General features: G+C 29.1%; 4 protein-coding genes across 6 annotated transcripts; 1 reads left to right on the plus strand and 3 right to left on the minus strand.

The window, feature by feature from the left end:
* Nucleotides 1–399: 399 nt before the first annotated feature.
* On the minus strand, nt 400–2,383 carry LOC123298583 (TWiK family of potassium channels protein 18). 2 transcript variants are annotated; one of them, XM_044880639.1, is made up of 2 exons: nt 2,288–2,383; nt 400–2,223 (listed from the first exon to the last, which is right to left on the minus strand). In XM_044880639.1, exon 2 carries the CDS (start codon nt 2,210–2,212, stop codon nt 1,154–1,156), a length of 1,059 nt encoding a protein of 352 aa, XP_044736574.1. In that variant the 5' UTR covers nt 2,213–2,223; nt 2,288–2,383; the 3' UTR covers nt 400–1,153. The 2 variants fall into 2 exon arrangements, with proteins under 2 accessions (XP_044736574.1, XP_044736575.1); XM_044880640.1 differs by having other exon boundaries at nt 2,292–2,331.
* Nucleotides 2,384–3,476: 1,093 nt separating this feature from the next.
* LOC123298584 (UPF0565 protein C2orf69 homolog) lies at nt 3,477–7,308 on the plus strand. Of its 2 annotated transcripts, none has more exons than XM_044880641.1 (6): nt 3,477–3,701; nt 3,859–4,021; nt 5,547–5,674; nt 5,740–5,872; nt 6,622–6,880; nt 7,072–7,308. In XM_044880641.1, exons 2-6 carry the CDS (start codon nt 3,887–3,889, stop codon nt 7,281–7,283), a joined length of 867 nt encoding a protein of 288 aa, XP_044736576.1. In that variant the 5' UTR covers nt 3,477–3,701; nt 3,859–3,886; the 3' UTR covers nt 7,284–7,308. The 2 variants fall into 2 exon arrangements, with proteins under 2 accessions (XP_044736576.1, XP_044736577.1); XM_044880642.1 differs by having other exon boundaries at nt 3,477–3,697.
* Nucleotides 7,309–7,888: 580 nt separating this feature from the next.
* On the minus strand, nt 7,889–9,581 carry LOC123298589 (glucosidase 2 subunit beta). The gene is made up of 2 exons (XM_044880648.1): nt 9,040–9,581; nt 7,889–7,961 (listed from the first exon to the last, which is right to left on the minus strand). The coding sequence occupies exons 1-2, from the start codon at nt 9,497–9,499 to the stop codon at nt 7,903–7,905; spliced, it is 519 nt and encodes a 172-aa protein (XP_044736583.1). The 5' UTR covers nt 9,500–9,581; the 3' UTR covers nt 7,889–7,902.
* A 1,048-nt stretch (nt 9,582–10,629) lies between these two features.
* On the minus strand, nt 10,630–22,952 carry LOC123298751 (putative carbonic anhydrase 5; the record flags this gene model as incomplete). The annotated part of the gene is made up of 7 exons (XM_044880846.1): nt 22,843–22,952; nt 19,663–19,722; nt 12,576–12,734; nt 12,046–12,166; nt 11,872–11,977; nt 11,142–11,369; nt 10,630–10,770 (listed from the first exon to the last, which is right to left on the minus strand). Coding segments are annotated over exons 1-7 (891 nt in total), but the record flags the coding sequence as incomplete, so codon positions are not given.
* Between the last annotated feature and the right edge of the window lie 3,061 nt (nt 22,953–26,013).

Below are 26,013 nucleotides of genomic sequence, written 5' to 3' on the forward strand. Positions count from 1 at the left end.
AGTTTTGAAAATTACCTAACAAACATTCATTATATCCATAAAAACATTCAGGCACCGAAATTGGTTACAAATATGCGTCATGCATCTTTCGGCACATTCGACTTACTCAGTTACGACTTACGATGTGCATTCCACTTTAGTCTTATTACAATAAGAATAAAATTGATGTTCTAACAAGCATGCACGGCAAAAATAAAAAGAGCATGATATGTGGTATGGCTTTGATAATTTAATGTCCGTGTTTCCTAATGTTTCAACACCACATATATTTAACATTTCTACGACAGATGGAAAATGGTCTTCCAAAATTGAAAAAAAAAACTACGATAAACCATGACCCAAGATAGATTTTCAAAGGTACTTATTATCGACTCAAAAGTTTTTAAAATAGCTATATCATTAAAAAGGTTTCAACTTAACAACTAGAAAAATTGAATTTGGTGTTTAAAAATATACCTAACTTCATTAAATAAGTATTCAAGTTAAGACTGCTTTGACGAAGAGCAAGGACATGTTCGGGGACTAATTAGTTAATAGGTTCTAACGGTGCAATTTAATGGTGGCGCTTGACGCTAGCTTCTATCGCCAAATTTGATCACATGGTATAATTTAGCGTCAAGCGTCACCATTAAATCGCACTTTGAGAAAATCATATTCTGATGAATAGTTTACAAACAAAATTTAATTTTTCCAATTTCTATATAAAAAAAAACATACATTTGATGAAAGCGCATGTATATTAAATATCCGTAAATGACATGAATACAGTATAGAAAATATGCATAATTTTGTTTTTGTTTTTCGTCACAAAGATTTGTTTGTATTGCTTTCTAGCAAAACAGAATTTAGCATGACGTCACAGTATCTGTCGGATCACTCTGTCTAATTGGTAATTTAAAAAGCTTATATCATCCGTATTTCTTAGCCGATATTAATAAATTTTAATTTCACTTTTTGTCATCTCTTTTACGTTATTTTCATATTTTGTTAAGAAAGGTGAAAAAAACATTGCATGCATATTCTCTATTATTGAGCATACGTCATTTTTCACGCAGAATAATACGCATGTGTTTCCATCAAAACAGAATGATGTATTCATAATATTTTGATGTGAGTAAAGAATGTAACTATTGAGATTAGAAAAAAATCACATTTAATCATATTCATCCTTTGATTTAAATTTATTTGCACAAGCCACTAATCGTAAACGTATATCTTCCATACATTGTCCCAAATCTTCTCTCATTTCTTCAACTTTAACACGAACATCTTCCCGCATTAAATTATAACACATAGCCACAAGACCCATTCCCAGTAGCATGTACACAAAGTTTATAATTAGTTTCGTTTGATTTCCTTTACTTGATTCCAATATATTAGCACCAGGTACAAAATCTCCAAATCCTATTTTACATAAACTTGTAACACAGAAATATGTGCTATCTAAATAATTCCAACCCTCCCATTCTGCAAACATGATTGTACCGGTCAATACATACGCGCTCATAACCCATAAGCATGCTGTGGATGGTACAATAATCCGTTTACGTGATTTGTCATTGGCGAATTCATCTTGAGGTGTGCTACACTCATAAAACCAAGTATAAAGCCATCGAAATGTTTGTGCTAAAATTTCTCCCATGTTTAAAAAGTACAAAACATACAAGGGTATTCCAAAGACGGCGTATAGAACAGTTGTACCTTTACCCCAGGCAGTTTGTGGTACCATATTGCCATAACCAATCATTGTAAATATTGATAAACAAAACATTAAAGCAGCTGGAAATGACCAAATATCTTCAGCATCACGTCCATCATAGCCTTTTTTCACAGCTTGAGCAAATCCATCTTGAAAAGTTTTGAGTACATGATCTGCTTCTAATTTCCAAGCAGTTTTGTTTAAAACATTATGAATATATGTTATTTGCCAAAGATCATTTGAACAATTCTGTCGTAAATATTTTATATTTTGTATTTCTTCCGTGCGTGGATTATTTTCTGCTTGTGTTTCAATTGATTGAAAACCGAGAGCACCGAATACAGCATAACATACAATTAATCCCCCAACACCAACTTGTGTACACATAAATGCAACTAATTTACGAAAGCAATCCTTAATTTTTTCTCGTGGATCACCACTATTCGATGTTGACGATGAACCATGGCTCCGTACGGAGCTACGTGGTCCATGACCCACTGATCGTGTGCTCATTCCACACTTATCTATAGAATACAATACTTAAATATTGACAACAAAATGTTTTTTCGACTTTCTAGTTATACTCACATACTCAAATCTATTTTTGTCTGCTATATACTCGTATGTTTATGTTCTATATATAAAGTATACATGTTGAAAAAATTATGAAAATGATTATGCGTCATATATCTAATTTTATATCGAATTTTAGGTTTCCGATTTATAACAAAAAATATTTTATCCATATAACAAAATTACTATATATTTTGGCTTATGCTGGCTGTACAGTGACCAAATACTTTTATATATTTATTTTGATACCTTTATAAGCACAAAGTTTTTTTAAGCAATGAAAGAGTCGAAAATAACAATTATACCCTCCTAACCAGCTAGAAATAATTTTAAAAATATAAAATGCAAAATTTCGAACGGAATTGTTCACTGTCCTCAAAAAATGTTCAGTTATGAATTTAAACACGTTATTGCTACGTTTTTATAATTTTTTTATTCCATATTCGGCATGCCCATCTAAATGTTCCATTTCGAGATAGAGCTGGTTGAAAAATAATATTTTCCATATTACGAAATTATCCAATAACTATTAATGATATAGGATCCTATCCTAAATTAAAAAACTTATCTTCATTATTATAAAACTTTTGTCTATCTGCCTGTTTGCTTGTGTATTTGTTGTTTGTGTGAGCATCATATAAAAACGACTGAACCGATTTTGTTGAAATTGTAATTTTTTGTGGTTTAAAACCACATTTTCCATAAGGAGTGGAGATGAAGCTGATGTTAAGAGTCGGGGGAATAAGGAAGCGGCTCTGAGCCTAAAGGCCGATTCAGCCATATTGAACAAGAGGTGTATGATAAGTTATGAATGATATTGTGTGTTAATACCCATTCAGGAGAAATCAGGTCAATATTTTGGAGTTGCGAATCATAAATCTCTGCCGGAAAGCAACCCGCTTAGCCAATCAAATACTTTTCTAAACTTCAATCATACGATAATTTAAATTCTCGAGATTCTTTGACAGCACTAATTTTATTTTTAAATATTGATTCGTTTATTTATGTTTTTTACAGCTTTTAAAATGAAATAAAATTACCAACTCCTAACAGCATTAACAATTACTCGTATGTAAGTTTTATTCATATATATCGAAAAAAAAAAATTATAAAATGACACCAACAATCGAATACGATTGATAAAAATCGAGAATTTTTAAAATTTGCGCCAAGTTCATCATAAACAACATGGACACTACACAAGGATACTTAAACGAGAGTTGAGTTGATATCTTAATATCTGTTTAATAATCTGCTAAATTGATGAATCTCTATCACGGTGCAAAAGGAACACTAATGCCATTTTTTTTTACAGATATTTGGTTACATGGAGTTGAGTATCCTTCTGCTGTAGTGCCCATGATAAACATCGTGAAGTTCGTAGAGCACAGAGTACCTTTTCGATTAAGTGGAAAGCGCCCAATTGTAGGTAAATGTCAACTTGACACTTTGATCATCAAAAGTAAAATTTTTTTAAATTTAATGTTTTCATATTTAACTAGGATATTAAAATTCAAATATTCGTAATTAAAAAAATGAATTTATTATATACAAAATTTATAATAAATCTAAACATTACTTTTCAGAAATGGTTTAGAAAGCAATCATTCAAGAATGTCTACACAAAATTTAACTCGTGAAATATTTCACGTGAAGGGTTACAACAATCGTAGCAATAACGTTATTTATAGTCCTCCTACAAACAATGTATCTGATAGTATTGTCGTTTATTTTGGAGGTGATATACAAGTATGTGCTCTGATTAGTTATAAAAAAAAAAAACGGATTTTAGGCTTTAAAAATATTGGAGACAAAGTCTATTATGGGAAGTAATGGGCAATTATCCTTAACATTGGGTAAACAAATATAGCAATTCGAAGGAATATCACGCAGTGCCAGTTTTACCATTTGTAAATTGCCTAAAGTCCAATCTTTAACCTTCTGTAAGATTGTTGGGGTCGAACAGGCCTAGAATATAACTAAGTATTTAATTGTATAATAGATAATGCTATGAACCAATCCTTTGTTCACTGACGGTATTTACGTTACATTACAGTAACGGAAAATGTTATTATTAATAAATAATTCTCGGGCGTATACATATCATAATTAATAACCAGCTGTGTGTATAGGTACCTCTGCCTAGAGGAGTTGGCAACGAAACACCCCTGTGAAATTAAAGCATGCGGAATTACGAAAAGTTGCAGAATACAGATTATAAGGATCTCGGGAGAGTAAAACTGCATACGAATACATCGAAAAACTCTCGTCAGGAATTAAATGATCATACGATGGAAATGTGAAGATGCAAAAATGATGTAGCTCATTTATCAAGCGCTTTTTCTAGAATCAAAACGTATTTCGACAATGATTTAAATTGGGGTATTTCAAAATCAAGGATTCAATCTCCCCCCTGAATGAAAAATTGAAATCATGATATGTATTGCTTTCTTTTCTAGAAAGTAACAAAACATAAAAAATTATTCTCTTTGACAATCATGAGAAATTTAAGAAACAAATCATCTTAGCTTTACATAAATGCGACATAATAGGGATACAATTTTTGGAATCAGTCTCATGATATGTCAGTTTTTAAAATTCGTCTAGTAGGATCTGTAACTTGGGTGAACTCGTCCTGTTCGTGCAAAGTTGATGAATGTATCTATCTAACTTAAGCTAAAGCTAACTAAATCACCAATTTAGATATTGTTTTGAAAATGGTTCGGTCTTCAGAAACCTCACTCTCTCATAGAAGGTGTCTCATATTATAACACGTTTATTATAATTCAAAGAATATTATGATTGATTACAGAAATAAATACCACGATACTCGAATTAAAATTGTATATTAAGTTTTACATCAACAGTCTTACATTTCGCTAAACATCGATATTTCCATTACAACGCAATCATTAGAATAACACTTATCAATAATTAGAATAACACTACCAAAAATTAGAATAACACTTACAAAAAGTTTGGTGGTCTTGAAAAATTTATTTTTTCAATTTTGTGATAATTATATATTCTTATTTTTGTAAGTGCTACTGTTATTTTTGGTAATGTGTTTATATTAATAAATTTAACTATTGACGATGATTGCGATGCAGACGAAATATCGATATTTAGCGAAATGTAAGTCTGTTATATATTTTTTAAATAAAATTTATTAATGTACAATTTTATTTCGAGTGTCGTGGTATTTATTTAAATAACTGTGTCTCAGTTCGAAGTCAACAAAAATTCATTTTTATATGTTACGATTTTTTACTAGAATTTTAATGAAAATATGATGAAAAATGAAACATTAGAAAAATATATCAAATGGAGTTTAAATAATATTGCGCTTTTGTTACGGCAAACGTTTTGTAATTCTCATATTATTGTTGTACAACCGTGTAGGTAATTGACAATATTTTCCGAAATAAAATTTAACATTTTTTATTATAATTATTATATTCCTATAGAATCGTGCAGACATTCAGCTGCTTTGATAATTTTGTGAAAAGTACTAGTAACACGGGCAATCCGTTTCATTTACCTACACATGGTGGTCTAGAACATTTGCAAGGGTTGATTAAAAACGTATTATTGAATAAGGTATGTACGTATGATGTTTAGAACCCGTTTTACAAGCTTGTATCTCTTTCCTCATCTTTATCTTGATTTGCGACAACTTATACTTATTGAGTGCAGTCTTGATACATATTTCGACTACAATAAAGTCATCATCAGTATGAATTAAATAATCGTTATTATTCTCTTGACGCAGAGAAATAGTTCTGAATCTCCGATTTCTATGACAATACACTGAGTCTTAGAGTTTATGTTAGTGCATCTTCAAGCGTATTTCCTTGCCCTTAAAACGAGCCCTGGTTGAGCCAAAAAGGACCAAAAGTACGGTTAACAAAGTTCAGAGGTGGGTTAAGAAATTTTGCGCCCATAAGCGGTTTTAAAAATTAGTTAATTCTTTAGTTTCCAGTTCTTTATTTCCTAGAACCTGTAGATTTATACATTCATCAAAAAAGTACTTTTCTAAATCACCAGAATACATCGGTGCCTACATACATGCTCTATTTTGAACTTTTTCAGTGTTCAAACTGATCAAATTGCTTAAAAACGATAATTTACTGTAAAAATTACTGTATAATTTTCGCCTCTTTTGAAGTTCAACCACAAGTCGGTCTATAATTACAAGATATACGGTCACTCTAAATTTTATTCCGATCAGCTAAGTCATACAGATGATGACTAAATTAAAATTCTATTTCAAAAATTAATTCTGATAAATGATCTTCGATAATTTCACAAACAAGCGTAAATAAATTAAATGTATTAAATTTTTTTAGAGTATTGAAGGTGATGATAAAGATTCGCTGAATGCTTTTGAAGACTTAAGTATAAAACTTATAGGTTTTAGTAAAGGCTGTGTTGTTTTAAATCAATTTTTATACGAATTTTATTACTGGATGGAAAAAGGTGGAAATAATGATATCATAAATTTTATAAAACAAATTACAGACATGTATTGGTTAGATGGTGGTCATAATGGTGGTCAAAATGTTTGGATTACAACTGACGAATTGTTGCAAACGCTTATATTATTAGGTATTTGCATTAAATTAGTTTGTTTTTTACCATGATTGTTATGCAAAAACTGTTTTGTTAACTTTTACGCCCTGTTAGACCTTGGGCCCGTACTTCATAGGCCACTGTTTCGATTTCCGCTCGAAATTTTATGTAATTTTCAATAAAAACCTTTGAAAACATAAATAAATATGAAATGTTTTTGTTCTTAGGTATTAAGGTTCATGCACATGTCACACCATATCAAGTCCGTGACAAACGACGCCCACATATTGGAACCGAAGAAGCAATATTTTCAAAGTTTCTTGCTGACAATGGTGGACAAATACATAGAGTTTTACACTTTGGTGATGAGGAGCCTAGTGTAGATAATCATTTTAAAGTAATTACTGAAACATTTAATAGTGTTAATAATTCTACTTAAATTCAATAAAGAAATTAAACCAAAATGTCGTCTTTAAATTTAAAAACAATAAAAATTCCCAACATTTATTATACATTGTTAAAACAATGTACTGTACCATTTTAATAATTTTTACTTACCTATCGTGTTCAAGAACAAAAAACCACTTATCGCAAGATTCTATATTTTTTTTAAATTGAATTCGTTTATTGTCCCTTATTTTACGCATTTTCACTAAGATTACCTGGATATAATACAAATTGCATATGTCTGATGGCGTGAATTGATGTCGTCATTCATATTATGCCCATCAGCGTGCTGGATTGGATGTTAGAACATACTGACTGTTCTGTTTTAGTAATAACAGAATAAAGAATTTTCGAATTTCAGTGACTTCCTGTGGTCTTGTTGTTTTTAAATGCACTTTTAAGACTTGAAGGTATGATATTTTTCAGTAAAATAAGCGAGCATACGGCTATTCAGAAATATAATTAATTTCTAGAATACACTAAAAAAAAGGCTATATATAAAAAAATCCTTTTTGAATTTTCTTCCAAGTTGATCTATATTTTATTATTTTTATTAGCAATAAAATATTTTAATTATATATACAAAATTATGAGTATTATTTGAATTAGAGTTAAGGGCATAAATTTGGGCAAGGAGACAAGTAACGTCCAATTTTTTTCTGGGTTTCCCCTATAAAAAAGTAAAAAAATAAAATTAATTTTTAACCTTAGTAATGAACTTGGAACAAGATTACTTATTGACATGATAATTCGGAAATTCAATTTCTGATTCATAATGCTCGATATTGAAAGCTAAAAGAATACATTTAGGGATCATGGCTAAAAGTCAATTCAAAATAACCGATTGTATCAAGATAGAAATCGATGTTCGATATTCAAACTGGATTTAATTTTCCCATCCCTAGTAGAAAGCACAGATTCAGCAGGGTATTATCGTTAGTCAAAAATAAATCATGAAATTTGAAAAAAGTTAAAATTTATGTAAAAATATACTTAAATATTCTGATTTCGAGTCATAAAAGCACATTTTTCTTTTAAAATGTTAAAATTAAAAATCGTAATTTTTAAACTGTATATCACGTGACCTAAAACGCGAGTAAGCCCTGCTGTGATGTCATAGCGGTATGAACCATAGACAATCAGTTAGTTCAGTGTAGACAGCTGGGTATAATATATACATAGATAATAAGTATTTATATTTATTATAATCAGATGTCTATGAATATATCTGTCAAATTTATTTGTGTTATTTCGTATAGTGATACCCATTTTGCGTCATCAAATTGGATGCCCGCGTTTTTGACAGTTTAAAAAAGGTTTAAAATTTAATTTAAGTTTTTGGCAAGAAAGCGTGTGTATTTTTACGAAATAAATTTTTGGTGGCTTTTTATTAGCAAAATCAACATTTTGAAGTACTTTTTCCAAAATAGTGGAATACCCTGTTATTTATTTTGTGAAATCTTTTCTGTATATTATTTTTAAGAATAAAAATGTTTTTATATTAGAGAAAACAAGTTGTTATTTATTTTATTTCGAGAATCGATGTTTTATTTTTCTTTTAATACATCTAAAGCTAAACTAAATGGGAAATTCTAAAGAAGCATTTTGGAATTGGAATGAAAATTATGGAAGTAAAAATATTTGCTTAATATAAACTCGCCAGCACATGTGCTAAATTCTTTTTTATCTATTTTTAAGTCGGGATAATCTTATTTCTCAGATTGTTAAAAATTATTAGATATACTTACTATCAATTGGTTGAAAAGTTTTCATTAGCCATTCATCTGAACCATCACAGCAATCACATATACCATCATTAACCCTACTAGCCGGTATCAATTTTTCAGGTAAATGTGGTTTTTTATATGCACAATTGAATTGATTAAAAGAACATGCATTAGTTCCAGGCTCGTCAGTTCCATCCACACAGTCACAGTAATCGTCATTTACACTTTGAAAGTCTAAATTTTGTTTATAATTTAAACATTGAAATTTATTTTCTGTTTCTTCTTTCTTATAATATGGTAGCTGTCTCCGGTTTACGCCAATTAATGCTTGTTTTACTACGTAAGGGAATTTTATATTTGAAATACCATCCAATTCTTTAAAATGCCTGTATTGATAAAATATGCAAATACAAACAATAAAAACAAATATTATCAAATATATAGGAATTCTTCTCGTATGAAAACATTTTCGTATTTTCATTATTTCAAATATAATACAATTAATAAAATTATTTTATACGCTTCATTTAAGATTTGATCATTGATAGCAGAAAGAAATACAAATTCACGTCATCGAGGAATGATTTGAATCAAGTTTCAAATTGTAATTTTGACATTTAATAGTTTTGAATACGATCACCAGAGTTCACGTATACATGGTGTTCTGTTATTAACTGCAGGTCGTAGGTCTACAGAATAAGCTCATAAAGACGATGGAAAAAGTTACTTACCAATTTTGGATCTGAGCCCTAATTTGGGCGCTACAGTTATAACAAAAATTGATAAATTTGTTCATTCACTGAATATCATTCGATAACCAGCAGCCAATGATAATCAGTAGATATTATTAAATTTCATTTAATAATATTAAACTTAAGAAGGGATATCAACTGATTTCATTCGATTATATTATTTTGAAAAACATTTTAAAAAATTATTTCATTGGTTTTTGTCAAATCCCTACTTTTTATATTTTTGCAAGAAAACGATAGATTATTAGTAAAAAAACAAATTACGTCACAAAAGGCGTGTCTTTAATTTAAGGTAAACAAACAAAAGTTTTTTACTATTTGCATTTTCAGTTTTAATAATTTTGTTTGTTTACGTTAAATTAAAGAGAGAGTCAAACTTAAGTAAGAGTCAAGGCAAAGCGAGCTGATTTATAACTTGTTGTAAGTCCACCATATACAAAAGCTGATCAGATGAAGAATTATGGGCAAGGTCTTCTTATACAAACGTGAAATGAGTAGAAATGACTAGTGAAAACCCAGAAAATGGGCTCTCTCATTGAAGTGCATTTCCTTCATACTCTAATAAATGTGGTTGGGAATGTGAAAGACATAAAAAAGTCAATTTTTTTTAATCAGATAATATTTATGTACAGAATTTATGTTATATGACATTTTTATACAATATAATACCTATACAACTGACAAATTTATGACATTTATAAAAATTACAATTAGTATTTATTATATTATCTATGTATTATAAAAATTAAAAAAAAATACATTATACAAAAATTTAATATAGGTAAATAAATTATATATTACAAAAATAAATTAATAAATAAATATAAGTAAACAAATTAAATAAATTATAAATTTTGTTTGTTTTTGCGCTACGGCTACTTACAGTAGTTAGATATTCGAATTTTTGATATGTAACTAAACGTCCAACAAGTGGCTTTAGTGGTCTGTTGTTTGCTTTTAAGTCTCCATTGTGAGTTTTAAGAGATTGGAATATTTCAAACTAAAAGTAAAATTAAATAGTTATGTTAAATATTCATCTTATTAATAACGAAAACACTTTCGCTGGTTAAAAATAGCAGTGGTAAATCCGAATTTTTAATGTAGGTACCATATATGTAATACTCCTACATGGCCAGTTGGCATAGGACAGAATGTGTCAACATTACAAGTATATTATTATTTCTTTCTTCCAACAGACTTTGAACACGATGCATATGCTTGTCAACTTGACAATTGTAAGGGTGGAAGGAATTATTTTGCAAAACTTGAATATAATAATATCTTGGACTTCGCTTCCATGTAGATGCCATTAAATAAAGCTAATTTCCACTGAAATTATGCGATAACTTTTAAATAACAATTGTAATTTACCTGTTTATCCGTAATTGGCAGACTTTCAGTAAATACTGTCCAAACAACGGCTTCATCACATGTTGGTGTGGTGAGTGACCCCCGATACCTATAGAATGATGTCAAATCATCTGGTAAAAGTTGATCAATATGTATTGTGTGTGTAACTTCATTTGAATCGGGAGTTTCTCTGACTGGTGAACTAATATTTAAAATATTTGCCAAATCTTCATTTTCGATTGTTGATATCTAAAATTAAATAAATTAAAATTTTCAAGTATTGTTTTCAACCCCCCGAACCAAAAAATGGGTGTTATAAGTTTGACGGCTATGTGTTTTTGTTTGTCTATAGCATGGTAGCGCCTAAGCGGATCAACCGATTATGATTTATTTTGCTTCGTTTGAAAGGTAATTTAATGGGAAGTGTTCTTATCCATGTTTCAAGTGCGAGATTAGGGTTCCGTGCTCAGAACAACTAAAAAATAGGCGATGATCCTCAAAATCGGTTCAGTTTGGAGAAGCTTCTAAGGAAAAAGGTAATTTAATGGAGAGTGTCCTTAGATATATTTCAATTGCGAGTTTAAGGTTCCGTACCTGTAAAATTTGTCTGGGAGTTTTTAAATTTTGTAAATTTCACTTGTAAGGAATGATAACGGATGTAATGACGTCACAACCAATCATATAAGCGGTTGTTTAAGAGTCCGTACCCGAAGGGTAACTATCGAAACCCTATAAGTTGAAAATCACTTACATGAAACAGTACACCCAAAACAGCAATCCCATTTTTGTTTTTAAGAGCATCTTTTATTGTTAAATACTTAGTATTTTTGTGTACCAAATGGCATTCTAACGCAAATCTAAAATGAAAAAACACATCAATGAAGGTCGTTAAGGTACTATTTAATAAGAAGTTATATATACTTACCGCCGTCCAGATACGGCATGTTCAGATTTCCAATGAAAGTGAATTTGTTGAAGACTGTATGTATCTGGTAAACCAGCTCCTTTTATTTCGACTTCATTTGTATTTTTTAAATTAATTTGAACTAAAAAATAAAAAGTTAATAATTCCTTAATTCTTATATTGGACTTTAAAGCTTTTTAAGCCTTTTATCTTTAAAAAATCGCTACAGTATATTAGGTCATTTCAACTGCATGAGCTCTCTTTCATAGTCTGATTTCTACGAGTTCAGATTTGGCTGGGAAGCAGATCTGAATCGGGATGGTCTCGCACATAAATCGACTTGAATACAGCAAATTACTTTAGCTAATACAAACGTAGGTATTTTCTAGCTCTAATATTACATAAATGTACGTTTTAACTCGTATATCTAGATATTTGCTTCAATTTTTTCGAATCTCTAGGGGAGGGGCGCAGAGGGTCAGGCAGATATATCTATCTATCTCTTTTTGGTGACGCCCTTTTAACAATTAATAATATAATAATTATCTTACGTGTATGACCATTGTTTATTATATTGACTTCTTGAGGCACATTAAAATTATTTAACTCCAATTTTCCTAGTTTTCCTATTGCCGATGTTTGTGGTGATAGATCAATTGGAGATTGTAGTTTTCCAGTTCTACATAGTCCCTGCCAATCTTGATCTGATCCTAGAACAAAAGGAATTTATAAACTTTACAAAAAATTTCAAAATGTAACAGAAGTTGGTGTAAATTTTTGAAAGGTAAGAAATACATTCCTTTTGTGACAAAAGGGCGTATCACTAAAAAAAATTCACCTATTTTAGACTCTATAACTCTGAAATTTATATACTGTAGGTATTAATTAAGTAATATAGAGTTTTAATTAATTATGTCATTTTAGAGATACGCCGTTTTATTAATAGGAAAACATAATAATATGAATGTTTCTTATTAAACAATTATTAGTTATTAAATAGAAATATTTTTCAAATTTTAAAACAAAATATCCATTAGCCAGTATAGTTATTTTGGTCAAACAGAATTAAGAACTTTTTTCGATTTATAATTTAAAAAAAGCTTAAGAATCGATTGACTTGTTAGAAAGATACGTTGAAATAGAGGCAGCTTAATTATGTTTCTATTTGTTTATAAACAATAAATTTTTAATTAATTGGAAGAGTTAATGTTAAAGTTGCTTACAAAATTAATAAATAGACAACTTGAATTCCGTATACGTTAGACATGTCTAATAGTTTTCGATTATTTGACAAACACTTAACATATACGTCATACAAGTTGCCTAGCTACTAATTTTTTTAATGAACTTTAATATTGATCGTTTCATTGAATAAAAATTTTATTGTTTATTAACAAATAGAAACATTTATGCTACTAACTCATGCGTTACTAATGTTATTTGACATCTAGGAAAAACATTCCATGAGTTTTAGCAAAATGCGAGCGGTTTCTTTCATTTTCCTTTATTAGCCGTTTTTTGTAACTTTTGTATCTTTTACTGTACTAATAAGCTCAATTGTCTAGTTTCTTTGACTTGTAATATTTTGCGATAGCTTTCATGGAAAAAATTTGTAAAGTTTGGATCAATCAGACCGGGGCTCGAAAGAAAACCAAATTTTCAAATTTTCAAACTTTGCAATTTTTATATGCAAATTCATGATTTTTCAATAATCAAAAAATCTATAAATTTGTTTTATTTATTCACAAAATCGTATTTCCTCGAAAAATTCAAACACTCCATTCTTGGCTTAGAGCATATATCTATACTCTTTGATTTTTGCCGTCTTTTTATCGTATATATTTTCTGCTGAATTTACGATTAGAGCACTGGCTCCTAACATATATACCTATTACGATTTTAATGTTCTATAACACAAAAATTGTTAATCCCGATTGGCATAATTAAAAATATTTATAAATCTGAAGTAGACAATATTCATTTTATTTTAATTAAAGGCAATTATTATTACCAGCTTAAATAATTTATTTACTAGTTACAATTTATTAACTAAGTGATTTGAAATTAGCACCCTCAAATACATATTTTTTAAATTTTTTCTTTGATTTCGAGTTCCTAAGTTATAAAATTCAGTTTTTCTCGCATATTATTTTGACAACTTTCCGCTTATGAGATTTGTCACTAGTTTACAAAATTTAAATTTTTGCCTGTTGCCGCAAATTTTACGGGGATTTTCTTTGCTTATGACATGTTATTTTCAAACATACCCATAGAAACTTTTGTGCAGGTCAAATTACTTTATTGTACTATAAACCATCATTTGTAGTAGGTACACGCCGGAAAATGTGGAAAAGTGGTGGAAAAGCTCAGATTTCAAAAAATCTTGTATGTACGTGTTCCTTAGACCCTCAGAAACATTAACACTCACTAGCATTTACATTACTATAAAAAATGAGAAAATAAGGGTAGTTTTCCCACTCCTAAAGCACTCCAAAGAGTAACAGCGAAAAAAAGTAAAAATAATTCTAAATTTCACCTCGTAAATAATCTCTTGAGGGTTTTTAGGGTCGCTGATTATGAATTTGAGATCAAAAAGCAACTGAAGATGGTTGCAACCCTATTAAAACTATCCCTAGAAGTGGCAGTGATAAAAAAATTTTAATTCAGAATTTCACATTTCACTCCTTTGCGTTGCTCAGTCGGGAAATTATGATTGTGAGTAATAGTGGAAAGTGGAATGTAAATGAGAAGTCTTGTAAATTGTAATAAAATTCACACTTATGGGTGCCAGGTTCATACATTTACTATAAACTAAATGTGTTAAATATACAATACTTTTGATATAATATATTTTTACGGCAAATTTATTATGGTCGCATCTACTTTAGATTGTTTTTTTGCACATAGCATGTAAGTTTATTTTTAAGTAAAAGGATTTTATATATAAATAAATATATTCATTGCGATTCGAATACTTTGCTGTAATTATAAGTATTTAAATATAATATGAAAGTAAGGCATTCGTGATAAATTTATCAGGGAGTTTTTTGAAAAACAAACATATATTGTTATTTGTTAAACATAAGGTGGTTGAGTCGTAGAAGAAGTCTTAAGGGGACATATCAAATTCGAATCACAGGATGCACGTAAACAGCAAAGATGAGGTACCCTACCTTTTGATGGGGTCGAGCTAACATGGATCCACATACAAACAAAATATAAATTTCTCGAAATTTTTTTAATATAATTTTGGCAATTTTAATAATTATTAAAGTAATTCATTAATAACTCATATTTAATTTATTTAAATAATTATCAATTTTATTAAAAATTGCATTAAAAATAATTTTGCTGATATTTCAATAAAACGGCATTTTTTTTGTTCCAAACTTGCTTCTTTCGTATGTCTGTCTGTAGTCGCAGAAACGAAGCAATGAAGTTCGAAAAAAATTGAACAATAAGTCGGATTTGAATGTGGTTTTCCGCATTCGATTCGTTAGAGCGTCAATAAATTTAGTTAATTAAATTGATTTATAAGAAATTAAAAATATGCAATTTGCATAAATAATATGCATTTTATAATTGCATTTTAAATTACTGTACCTAGTGATGAAAATGATTCCAAACTTTTGCACGAGGGGCTTTTGGGGTCGTTGAGTACGAATATCACGACAGAATTGATCTGAGAGGTACCCCGAGCACCAGATACCTAACGCCGAGTAACGAGTTTAAACCGATTATATAACGAATTTTCCGAAAACTCCAGGAGACGACGAGGATATCTACGACTACTGTCGTTCTTTCTGGGTTATAATTTGTATTTGGAAATTAAGAAACTTTCCAATGAAACAGAGATGTGAAAATAGCGGGAGGTAAGTAAATCAAATGAATGGACTTTCAAGACAAATTGACCAAAGTTTATGCAAAAACATCAATCACAATAATTCATACTTATACCAACAAGTACGCTTGGATTTACAAATGTTTGAAATTTAAACGTGGAGTACCTAAGTAGCTGTTTTGGATTATAAATTATAAACTTTTAATACAACAAGTTTAAGTACCTCGCCAACCATAATTATTTGGCAAATATGCAAATATAATTTTAAGTCATAAATAAAATTTCATATTCACTTGAAAATGTTAAATTGAAATATTGCACACAAAATTTGAATAATAAGAATATTTATTATAGGTACTTGTAAAGTAGTTTAAATTAAAGGGGAAGCTGTAGTACCTAGAATCAAAATTTACATTTATGTGTTTTTTAAAGCCTTGCATTTAAATATCACAGTGAAAATTATCGCGGTTAATAGCAATGTTATTCCTCAAGAGTATCTAATTTTTCTTAGAATTTAAATGTTAAATAACTATCGATGAAAACGTGTAAGGTATGGTACATGATGTATGAACCTTGGTAAAACATCATAACGTACCATAGTTCACATCCTAATTTACCTCAAATCACCCCTATCGATTGTACCTGAAAACTGTCTTTTCAACTTGCAATCGTTATAGTTCATCAAATAATGAATATGATTGAAATTAACCATTAGGCAGAGTATTTAGGGGAAAAAAACAAATTTTAAAAGCAAAAGACAAATTTGTAAGAGAAGGGTCCAAGTTGATTTAAGAAGACTAAAACAAAATATGGAGGAAGGTAAATTTTTATGAGAAAGTTGATTACGAAGACTAAAAAAAACGACTGGTTTCTTTTACAAGAATTCACAACTTCATATGTTTGCTGTTTTGCCTAGGTACATCTCAATTGGAAAAATCTTGACTTAAGTCAATTCTTATCGTCCCGACTTTTTCCTAAGCTAGTAATAAAATTTATTTTTCTTTTTAATTAAAATTCATATTTGAGTTTTTGCCAAATAAATTATGGACGACTTGATACTTAAATATGTAATATTAAATTTTTATAATTAATTATGACGCTTTTAATGTTCTCAATTATTATTATTTATGTATGTTTATACATCGAAATTATAATTAAATCTTGAACAATTGTAAAATATACGTTTAATAAATATTTATCTACAATTAAATATACTTCTGCCAAAAAAGCGATGGACGCCAGTCAAAACTTTAAAAGTGACAAGAAAGAAAAATATTGATCAATAAAAGATGTGTGTTGTCAAGAACTTAATTTATTTTTTAAGTTTTTAAGCTTTTGCAATCTTTATATTAATTTGCTTTCGTCTCGCCTTTCTGTTACTCAAATATGACTATTTTGCTTGAGGCGCTCTGAATAATCTTGGATATTATCGTCTCAAGCGACAAAATTTTGTGTTTTTTAAGGAATGTTTTTTGTATTAAAACTTTTCTACTGTCTCTGTTATATAGGAATTTTAGCTCGCAATGTCTTTTCATATTAACGGGCATAGTTAACGGGTTATTATGTTCTTAAAATTTGTATGACCACCCAGTAGATAAATAAATCCTTGTATCAGTCGTGTGCAGTGTTTTTGGTGAAGGGTTCGATTAAACAATAAAAATTTTTGAATCAACTAAAAAGGTTACTTAATTAAATAGATACTTATTGTTAGATATTTGAAGTAGGTACCTCTATTATAAATTTATTAAGTATACATGGCCATTTTTATTAAATAATTTACTTTTTGCACACAAGCACAACAACATAACAACATCTATTAAATGAAATGTTTGCTATATCAGTGCGATATTATATATTTATCCACTTACCGCCCTTGTATTTGAGTATTTCCTAATCAACAGTTCGGTCATTCAACAATACATTATAACAATTCAATAAATAACTATACCTATTTAGTATTTACTGTAGTCAACAAACTATACAATTACATCCACATTTAGGCAATTTTAGATTTAGGGCTAAAATTATTTGTACCTTATTTTCAACTTTGATAATGAATTTTGTAATAATTTCATTATTGTAGAGGAAAAATAAGAATACAATTTTTCGTTATTTGCCTTGATTTTCGAAATATCCGAAGCTAAATAATTAAACCAAATTTTTAATTTTCGATATTTTGTAAATAACTTCAGATATCGAAAATTTATATTGTTACTTTTCGTCTTATATAGTCAATTTAAAATTCACCATTAAAATTTAAAAAAATTTTTTTTAATTTGTGTCTTCACTACCGTGCTCATACATCCTTAATTAATCGGGCACAACGGATTTTTTTTCTCAATATTTTATTAAGGTTTTAACTTTAAATAGTTTTTTTTTTAATTTCCATCAACTAGTTTCGGATAAATCTATGAAAACATATCATTCATCTACCGTTTTACCATAAAACCAATCTTAAAATGCCTACTTTTTTTGTCATTTATTTTTTTATATAATTGGGCAATCCTCCCCCCCCCCTAAAATTTTCTGAATTGTTTTAGACTTGAATATTTGCTATCCAAATTAATATTAAGAAAGTTAACTTTGTTGCATAATAAAGTATTACTTTAAAAACATTTTTATATAGGATTTACATGTTAAAAGCGCAAACTTTAACAGCTCCAATCTAAAAATTTAACACCGTAAGGGGTATTAAAAAGGCTATTATTAGCTGCTTAAAAACGGCATTAATGAGAATGCATATACACGTTTTAAAGATGATCCTAAGAAAACGTGATTTTTTGGGAGATTACTATCTAAATAAGGACAAAAATTACTAGCCAGAGAGAAAACAGCTCAGATAATGATTACCCATGTGCTTTTGTTTTCAATAAAATAGAAATACATATAAAACCGAGTTTGGAAATGATAACATCGTTCCAAGCTTAGGTGACAGATCTTTGTTGAAGCCAGGGTACAAATACAACAAATATTTCTAATTTTTAATATTTTTTAATTAGTTGTTTTTAAATTGATTTTGTCTTAACAGTGCCGTTTTACCGTCAATTCCCTTACGTAGATATTCATAAGAAGCTGCAATAATTTTTTGTATCTGTTATTATTAAATAATAAAATTTATTATTTAGGATATATTTATTTATAGTTCTATAAATATTTAAAATAAATTTTTAATTCAATTAATGTCATTTATATAATTTAATTAAATTATGTGCGCTGACCCTTCTTTTGTATTGAATTTAAACTTTTTTATTTTTATGCACCTATAGTCTACACAATAGTGATTAAAAAAGGGTTGCTAATAACTTATAATCATAATAATATACTGAGTGAATCATTATTCTGGGTAAACTATAGAGGAGCGCCACCAAATATCGAATACTCTTGTTGATCTAGTTGACTCTGATGATCTACAATTACAATTTTTACAGTTCACCATCACCAAAAAATATAATATACACCTACTACAGAAATCCAAAAACCATTTTACATGTTGCTTCGAAAAAAATAGAGTTTTGTTTAAATAACTATAAGTTTGAAATCATTTAATGATGTCATAAAGTTCTAAAAATCAATTTTTTTTCTTGACAAAAATACCTAAAAAATTAATTTTACTAACCAGGATACTGCATTTTCGAAATTCATTGAAGATACGTTAAGTTTGACCAAATATTTGAATAGTATGATCCAAAATTAGTGGGATTAGTGAGGCAGTCCTCAAGACTGACTATTTTTTTATCACCTAGACTACGTATCGTTTCGAAAAAAAAAATAAATAAATAGTAAAAACAAATACATACCATCTTCTCCGTAACCCCAGCCATGAGAATCTCCATGAACTCCAATGCATAGAAGAAACACTACAAATGATTTGTTTCGAATATAATTCAATGTTTAGCTTTAGATAATACCATCAATTCACACCTTTACAACAGATTACATATAATTAATATATAATTGGGTCGTAATTGCGTACACTTAAGGGCGACAAAATTGAACCAATTCAAACAGTCGAAGCTCAGTTATATATACAATATGGAATACCAGTATTGTCCAATTTACACAGGATTTAAGGAAAGTGTGTTGAAATTTTGGAAAAAAATGGTATTTTTGTGAAAACTGCTAAAAATCATTCATGATTGAAGGCTTATGGTCATAAATTACGAAGACAAGCGGCAAAGATATGGATGAACCATCACTCCGTTTGAAAAAAATCTAGCCCCACTAACTTTATTGTAAATATAATAACTCTCTGCAATGCCCCATGCTGGCAAGGTTGAAACTACAACAAGGCAATCGGCACCCCGGGATCTCTCCGATAGTTAATCTCCCTGTAGATTAAATTTAAATTTATCCTCCCTAGCGTTTGCTATATCAATTACTTCAAACTGATATACGCCAAATATGTATCTAAATCTAAGCACATAAGTAAGTTGTTATACATAAGTAAGAGTAAAAGTAAAGTTTGTTAAATAAACTTCGAAGAGTTTTTTACGAGCATGATGACTTTCTACAAGTTAGTATAAGATGTGAATAAAATTTTTTGATCGAAAAATTACTGTTATTTTTACTTTGCATTTCCACTATATTGTTAAAGCAAGTGACTTTTGAATGGGGCTCCCAAATTTGGTTTTGCACTAGGGCTATTTCGGCTCTACTTTCAGCCCTGCATGCTGGGGGCATTTCAATTTTTCTAACTATACGAATATCTAGCAATATTTACAAAAAAATATTTTTTCCAAAATTATCATAATTATTAACCATTTATTATTGTTATTTACTAAAGTGGCGTGGCAGATACCGTGAGTCAGGACAATTACTGAAATTTTTCAAAACAAAAAGTTTTGAATTTCCGATTGATATGACAACACGTCGAGTGTTAGTGTCTATTGGTAGCACATCTTCAAGCTTAACAAGCCCTGGTTAAACAAGCCCTGGTTGAGCCCAAAAGGACCCAGAATAAGGATAACAAAGTTACATTCCCTGTAAATATTGTGTATTTTTAACGAAGAGTGTCTCGTTTTTTTAACTTATAGTGTACAAGCTATTGTAATATTATGTAGCAAGTTAATGACGATACATCTGTATGTAAATATAATTAGTTAATGAAGACGCATGTAGAGAGAGATTAAGAAACTAATTTTTCGCGCCTTTAGGCAAAATCGCGTTGGTTGTTCGGGGCAGTTTTCCGGCCCAAGTAATCGTTGTTAAATAAGGACGTAAATGGATAAGAATATAACATAAATGTTGTTGTTGTTGGCACAGGGAAATAATCAAAGTAATAATTTTCTTCACTTACTGCTAACCAAGAATTAAATCGATTCAATTCTGATTCAAAGATATATTCACATTTAAAAATTTCTAAAAAACTTTAATTAAAAATTCCAAGCATCCCTATAGGGTCGGTAATTGGTAGCGATTTGAAGAGTGTTTTTAAAATCCCTATAAATTTTGTGTTTTATATGAGAAACCAAAAAATGAAATATATCTTTTTGAGGAATATGAAATCGAACCGAAATTAAAGATATTTTTTGAGGTTCCACAATCGAAAATATCATATGTTTATGTATGACTATTTCAAATAATTCGAGTTTTAGGGGGTAAGCAAAAAATTTAAAGTTTCCAAGTTTATAATGGATATAGTTATAATGATGTAGAAACTCAATTTTCTGAAATTTATTATCAGACCATTTTTTCTCTAATGCAAGTGTCTAATATCTACTCTACGAAGATATTTGAGCTTTATTAAATAAATTACAAAATTTATGTGAATGGATAAAATAACTATGGTAACGTATGAGTTAAATTTCAGATAATTATTCAAATTCTTTCTTACCAAAATATATACAAAATTCAAAAAGTGTAAATATTATTATCACCCGCAAATATAAAATCAATATAAATAAATTTGACCCCTAATACTTAATTTAAAAACAGTGAATAATTCGTATTTGTATAACGACTTGAGGACGTTCCCAAAAAAATTGAATGCATGAAATATTTGAGATTTACGTTTCAAATTTTGAGGGTGAAATTTGTTAGAACTTGGGAAAATTGTTCGAAAATTAGATTAAAAATATTTTTTGTTAAAATATATCCCCTTTAGGACACTCAATAAAATTTATTGTGGGTTCTGAATGGGATATATTTTGAAATTTTGATGCCTAAAAATTTAGAGAAAGTCAATTATTTTCTTACTATAAAATTTGCATCTCAATCTGTGCCCTCGTGAGTAAACAGTGATGTTTACAAAAAAAATGTTTCAAACAAAAGTTGTTTATTTTTTGAAATGGATCATTTTTTACAGTTAAACTTTTGTTCTGTCTCTAACGGTTTACAAGATGGATCCTACGGACCCAATTGACCTATATTGCTCATTTGCAAACTCGACCTTACTTTTTACGTCCTGTCGAGTGCACCGTAAGAATTTCAGCTTGAATATTTTTTCGTTTTTGAGTTATCGTGTTGACGGATGGGCGGACTCAACTTATCAATAATCCACAGAAAATCCAAAAATAGTCAAAAAATGAAAATTCTCTTACTTTCTTTAGTTTTTGACGACATTAAACCTGAATGATGGTTCGATAATAACAATACAAAGGTATCCAAAATGCAGATTTTCAAAATTGTCGTTAATTTTCTTGGCTCGAAAATTTTGGCAATATTTTTCTTTGAAAATTGGACAATTTAAATTAGAAGATGCAAAGGCGGCAAATAAAGTAGATGAGGTGAATCGAATGAATGAGGATTTCAAATTAGCTTAGAACATGACCTTAATTAGCATGTATTCTCAAATCAAAATTTAAATGAGTAAAATTTGTCATTTTAAATTTCAATCACAATTTTTGAAAAATAACGGACATAATTCCAAAGAAAATCACTGAACGCACTTGGAAAATCACTATCAAGAAATTAATCAGAAGAATCACTTTACGACCCAATTATTTATATAAAAAATTAGTATTTGAAATAAAATGTACCAATTAGAAATGTTATGTAAAAATAATTTTGTAAAATACATTGATATTGTAAATGTACTCGTAATAATGGTAACATGATTATTGCAATATTGTTCAGTTAATTTAACAAACTGAACTTGTTTGAAAATGTAATTGTGTACTAAACTAAAGAATATAAATAAATACATATAAACTAAACAGTACTATCTATAATAGCATTATTTAAAATACACAGGACTCATTACAGAGTAAATATGATATTATAGGGAGATCGAATATACAAAAATAACATTTTTCACTATCTGTCTAGTATAAAATAAATAGAGCAATTCTTAATTCCTATATCTGATCAGTAAAAAATGCATAATCTTATCAGGAAGACTCCAGGAAGATAATGTGCGACACAGGTGTGTGCGGCCCTTGCAAACACACAGACGGCTAAGAAAAAAAAGCGTTAAGTGAGGATGAAAGAAATCGAACCAAAACCTACTTATACTTTCCCACGAAAATCTTAGTGCTTAAAGCTGGATCTTAAAATTTTACCCTATGCAAGGGATAAAGCATGGTGGCTTGCTTATTTGCTTCGATTTATGGTTCAGAAATATGCAATCACAATTTCATACAGATCATTGAAAATTTCTTTAGGTATAATAGATCGAGATATTATGTTTTTGCGTTAACACTCCTTTCAATCGAAATTAATCTGACACATAGCATTGATTTCTCGTTTTACACTGAAATGATTAAAATTTTCGCAAATTTTAGCGAAAAATGAAAATTATGTAAAAATTTGTAACATTAAGGATGTACAAGCACCAAGGCAATTTAAAAAAAAAGCTTGATGTTTTTTATATGAAGTTGGACTAACTCTAAGTCAATTCTGAAAATTTTAGGGTGGGAGGGGGCTGAGTTATTTAGCTTTTGATATTTCGAAAACCAAGGCAGATATCGAAAAAAAATTTTTCTTATTTTTCGTCTACATTTATGAAGTTATAACAAAATTCATCATCAAAGTTGAAAATAAGGTACAAATATGTTCAACCCTAAATCTAAAATTGCCTTGGTGTTCGTACTACCTTAAACAAAGTAAGTGCTTAAAATTATATTTGAATGTGTTTCTGGAAAAGGTTTAAAGGTTGATTGGCAAGATAAAATCAAGCAATAGAAATAATTAAAATTTTAAATCATCCCAATGTGTACATAAATTTTTGTGCTAGGTATCAACCGGTATTTCGATTATATTGTAAAAAAATACAAATAAAGTTAAACGAAAGCTTCTAATAACACTAGAACCAATAGTGTAGTTGTATATTGTAAGGAACCAATATTGTAAGTGTAGAATGTAAAGATTTTCAGATAGTATTACTCAATTTCCCCTACACGATGTCGGGACTTTTTCCGATAACTGAAAGTTTACCCTTGTAAATAATCAACTGATTTATTATTTCATAGTGCAGATTAGTTAATTATTATTTATTGTGTTAGTACTCCCATATTGCAGAGATCATTAACATTACCGCTTTATAATGAACTTTAGATAAAAACAAATAACACTTGGCAGATAATAACAAAAGGTTGAGGTATTACCACAAAGTCTAGAAATTTTATCTTTTTTATATAATGCAATTTATAAAGTAAGGATTTATCCTCTTAATTAGAGGCACTAAGCTAAAAATTTCGACAGACATTTTTAGTTACGAAGCACTGGGACATGCAGCACATATGTAAGCGATTTGAGATATTCAAGCTCAAAAGTCATGAAAATCCGTTTTTGCAAATATTTCCTTTTGTCAAAACGTACTTGAAACTTGGTATAAAACTCATCAAGAATTTATGCTCTTTGATTTCTTTTAATCACACCGTTTTTGCTATAGGTAAGCTTATTTTTTTAAATATATGCTCTGTATTATTGTTTCTACAAATGGCTCCCTCACGCAACCGTTAGAAATGAGGCTGAATGTGAATATTAGGCAGATGTGTCTTTTTTAAATAAAAAGTCGATTTATTTTCAATAACGGTATACCAGGCTTCTCGGCAGCTGTCTATCTATTCCTTAAAATTTTTTATGCAAGCAAGTCCATTAAAATCTTAAATAAACTTTTCTTTGAGAAAAAATGAAAAAAATTCTTTTTCATCGCTTGTCGTTTCACGCGCACCTATAAAAAAAGCTTTTAAATTTCTGGGCATCGTGGACTTTGGTCTTTTTTAAACATGTAATTTAAAGTTTATCTACGTAAGTATATGAAATACGTTATGCTAATTGAATCCAACGTGTGATAATCTCGTTACACAAAATTACCAATATTAATTAAAATAAAAAAATAATTCAAAATAATATTGATATATTGATACACTACAATTGATACATTAATTAATACACAAAGTCAAACAAATCAATAATTACAAAGTAAAATTCACGGCATTACAAAGTAGATAAAAAAAACGGCAAATAATAATATGATTACACTCCAACTTCTATCCCCCCTAATTTTGAGTCATTTTTTAAGCTATGATATCAATTTTTCGCTAGCTATCACTTATATACTTAATTCCGGGACCAGGATTCCACTTTCTTGAAACCTATTAGAGCTCGGTTAATTTTGAATACAAATTTGAAAAGTATGGCCCTAATTTAGTAGGATTACATACTTTGTTAATCAAAATTGGATGAAATTTGGATGTGATAGAGCAAAATTAAATTTTTTGGATTCTGATGACGTCATAGAGTTAAAAAAATCGATTTTTTTGATAACACAGGCAAATTTGATAAGATCTTAATGGAATTTTTTTTGAAACCCACTAATTTTGGGTCATTTTTTTAAGCTGTGATAACAATTTTTCGATAGCTATCACTTATATGCTTAATTCCGGGACCAGGACACCACTTTGTTGAAACCTATTAGAGCTCGGTTAATTTTGAATACAAATATGAAAAGTATGGCCCTAATTTAGTAGGATTACATACTTTGTTAATCAAAATTGGGTAAAATTTGGATGTGATAGAGCAAAATTAAATTTTTTGGATTCTGATGACGTCATAGAGTTAAAAAAATCGATTTTTTTGATAACACAGGCAAATTTGATAAGATCTTAATGGAATTTTTTTTGAAACCCACTAATTTTGGGTCATTTTTTTAAGCTGTGATAACAATTTTTCGATAGCTATCACTTATATGCTTAATTCCGGGACCA

The sequence above is a fragment of the Chrysoperla carnea genome, chromosome 4 (assembly GCF_905475395.1).
Source record: "Chrysoperla carnea chromosome 4, inChrCarn1.1, whole genome shotgun sequence".
NCBI lineage: Eukaryota > Metazoa > Arthropoda > Insecta > Neuroptera > Chrysopidae > Chrysoperla > Chrysoperla carnea.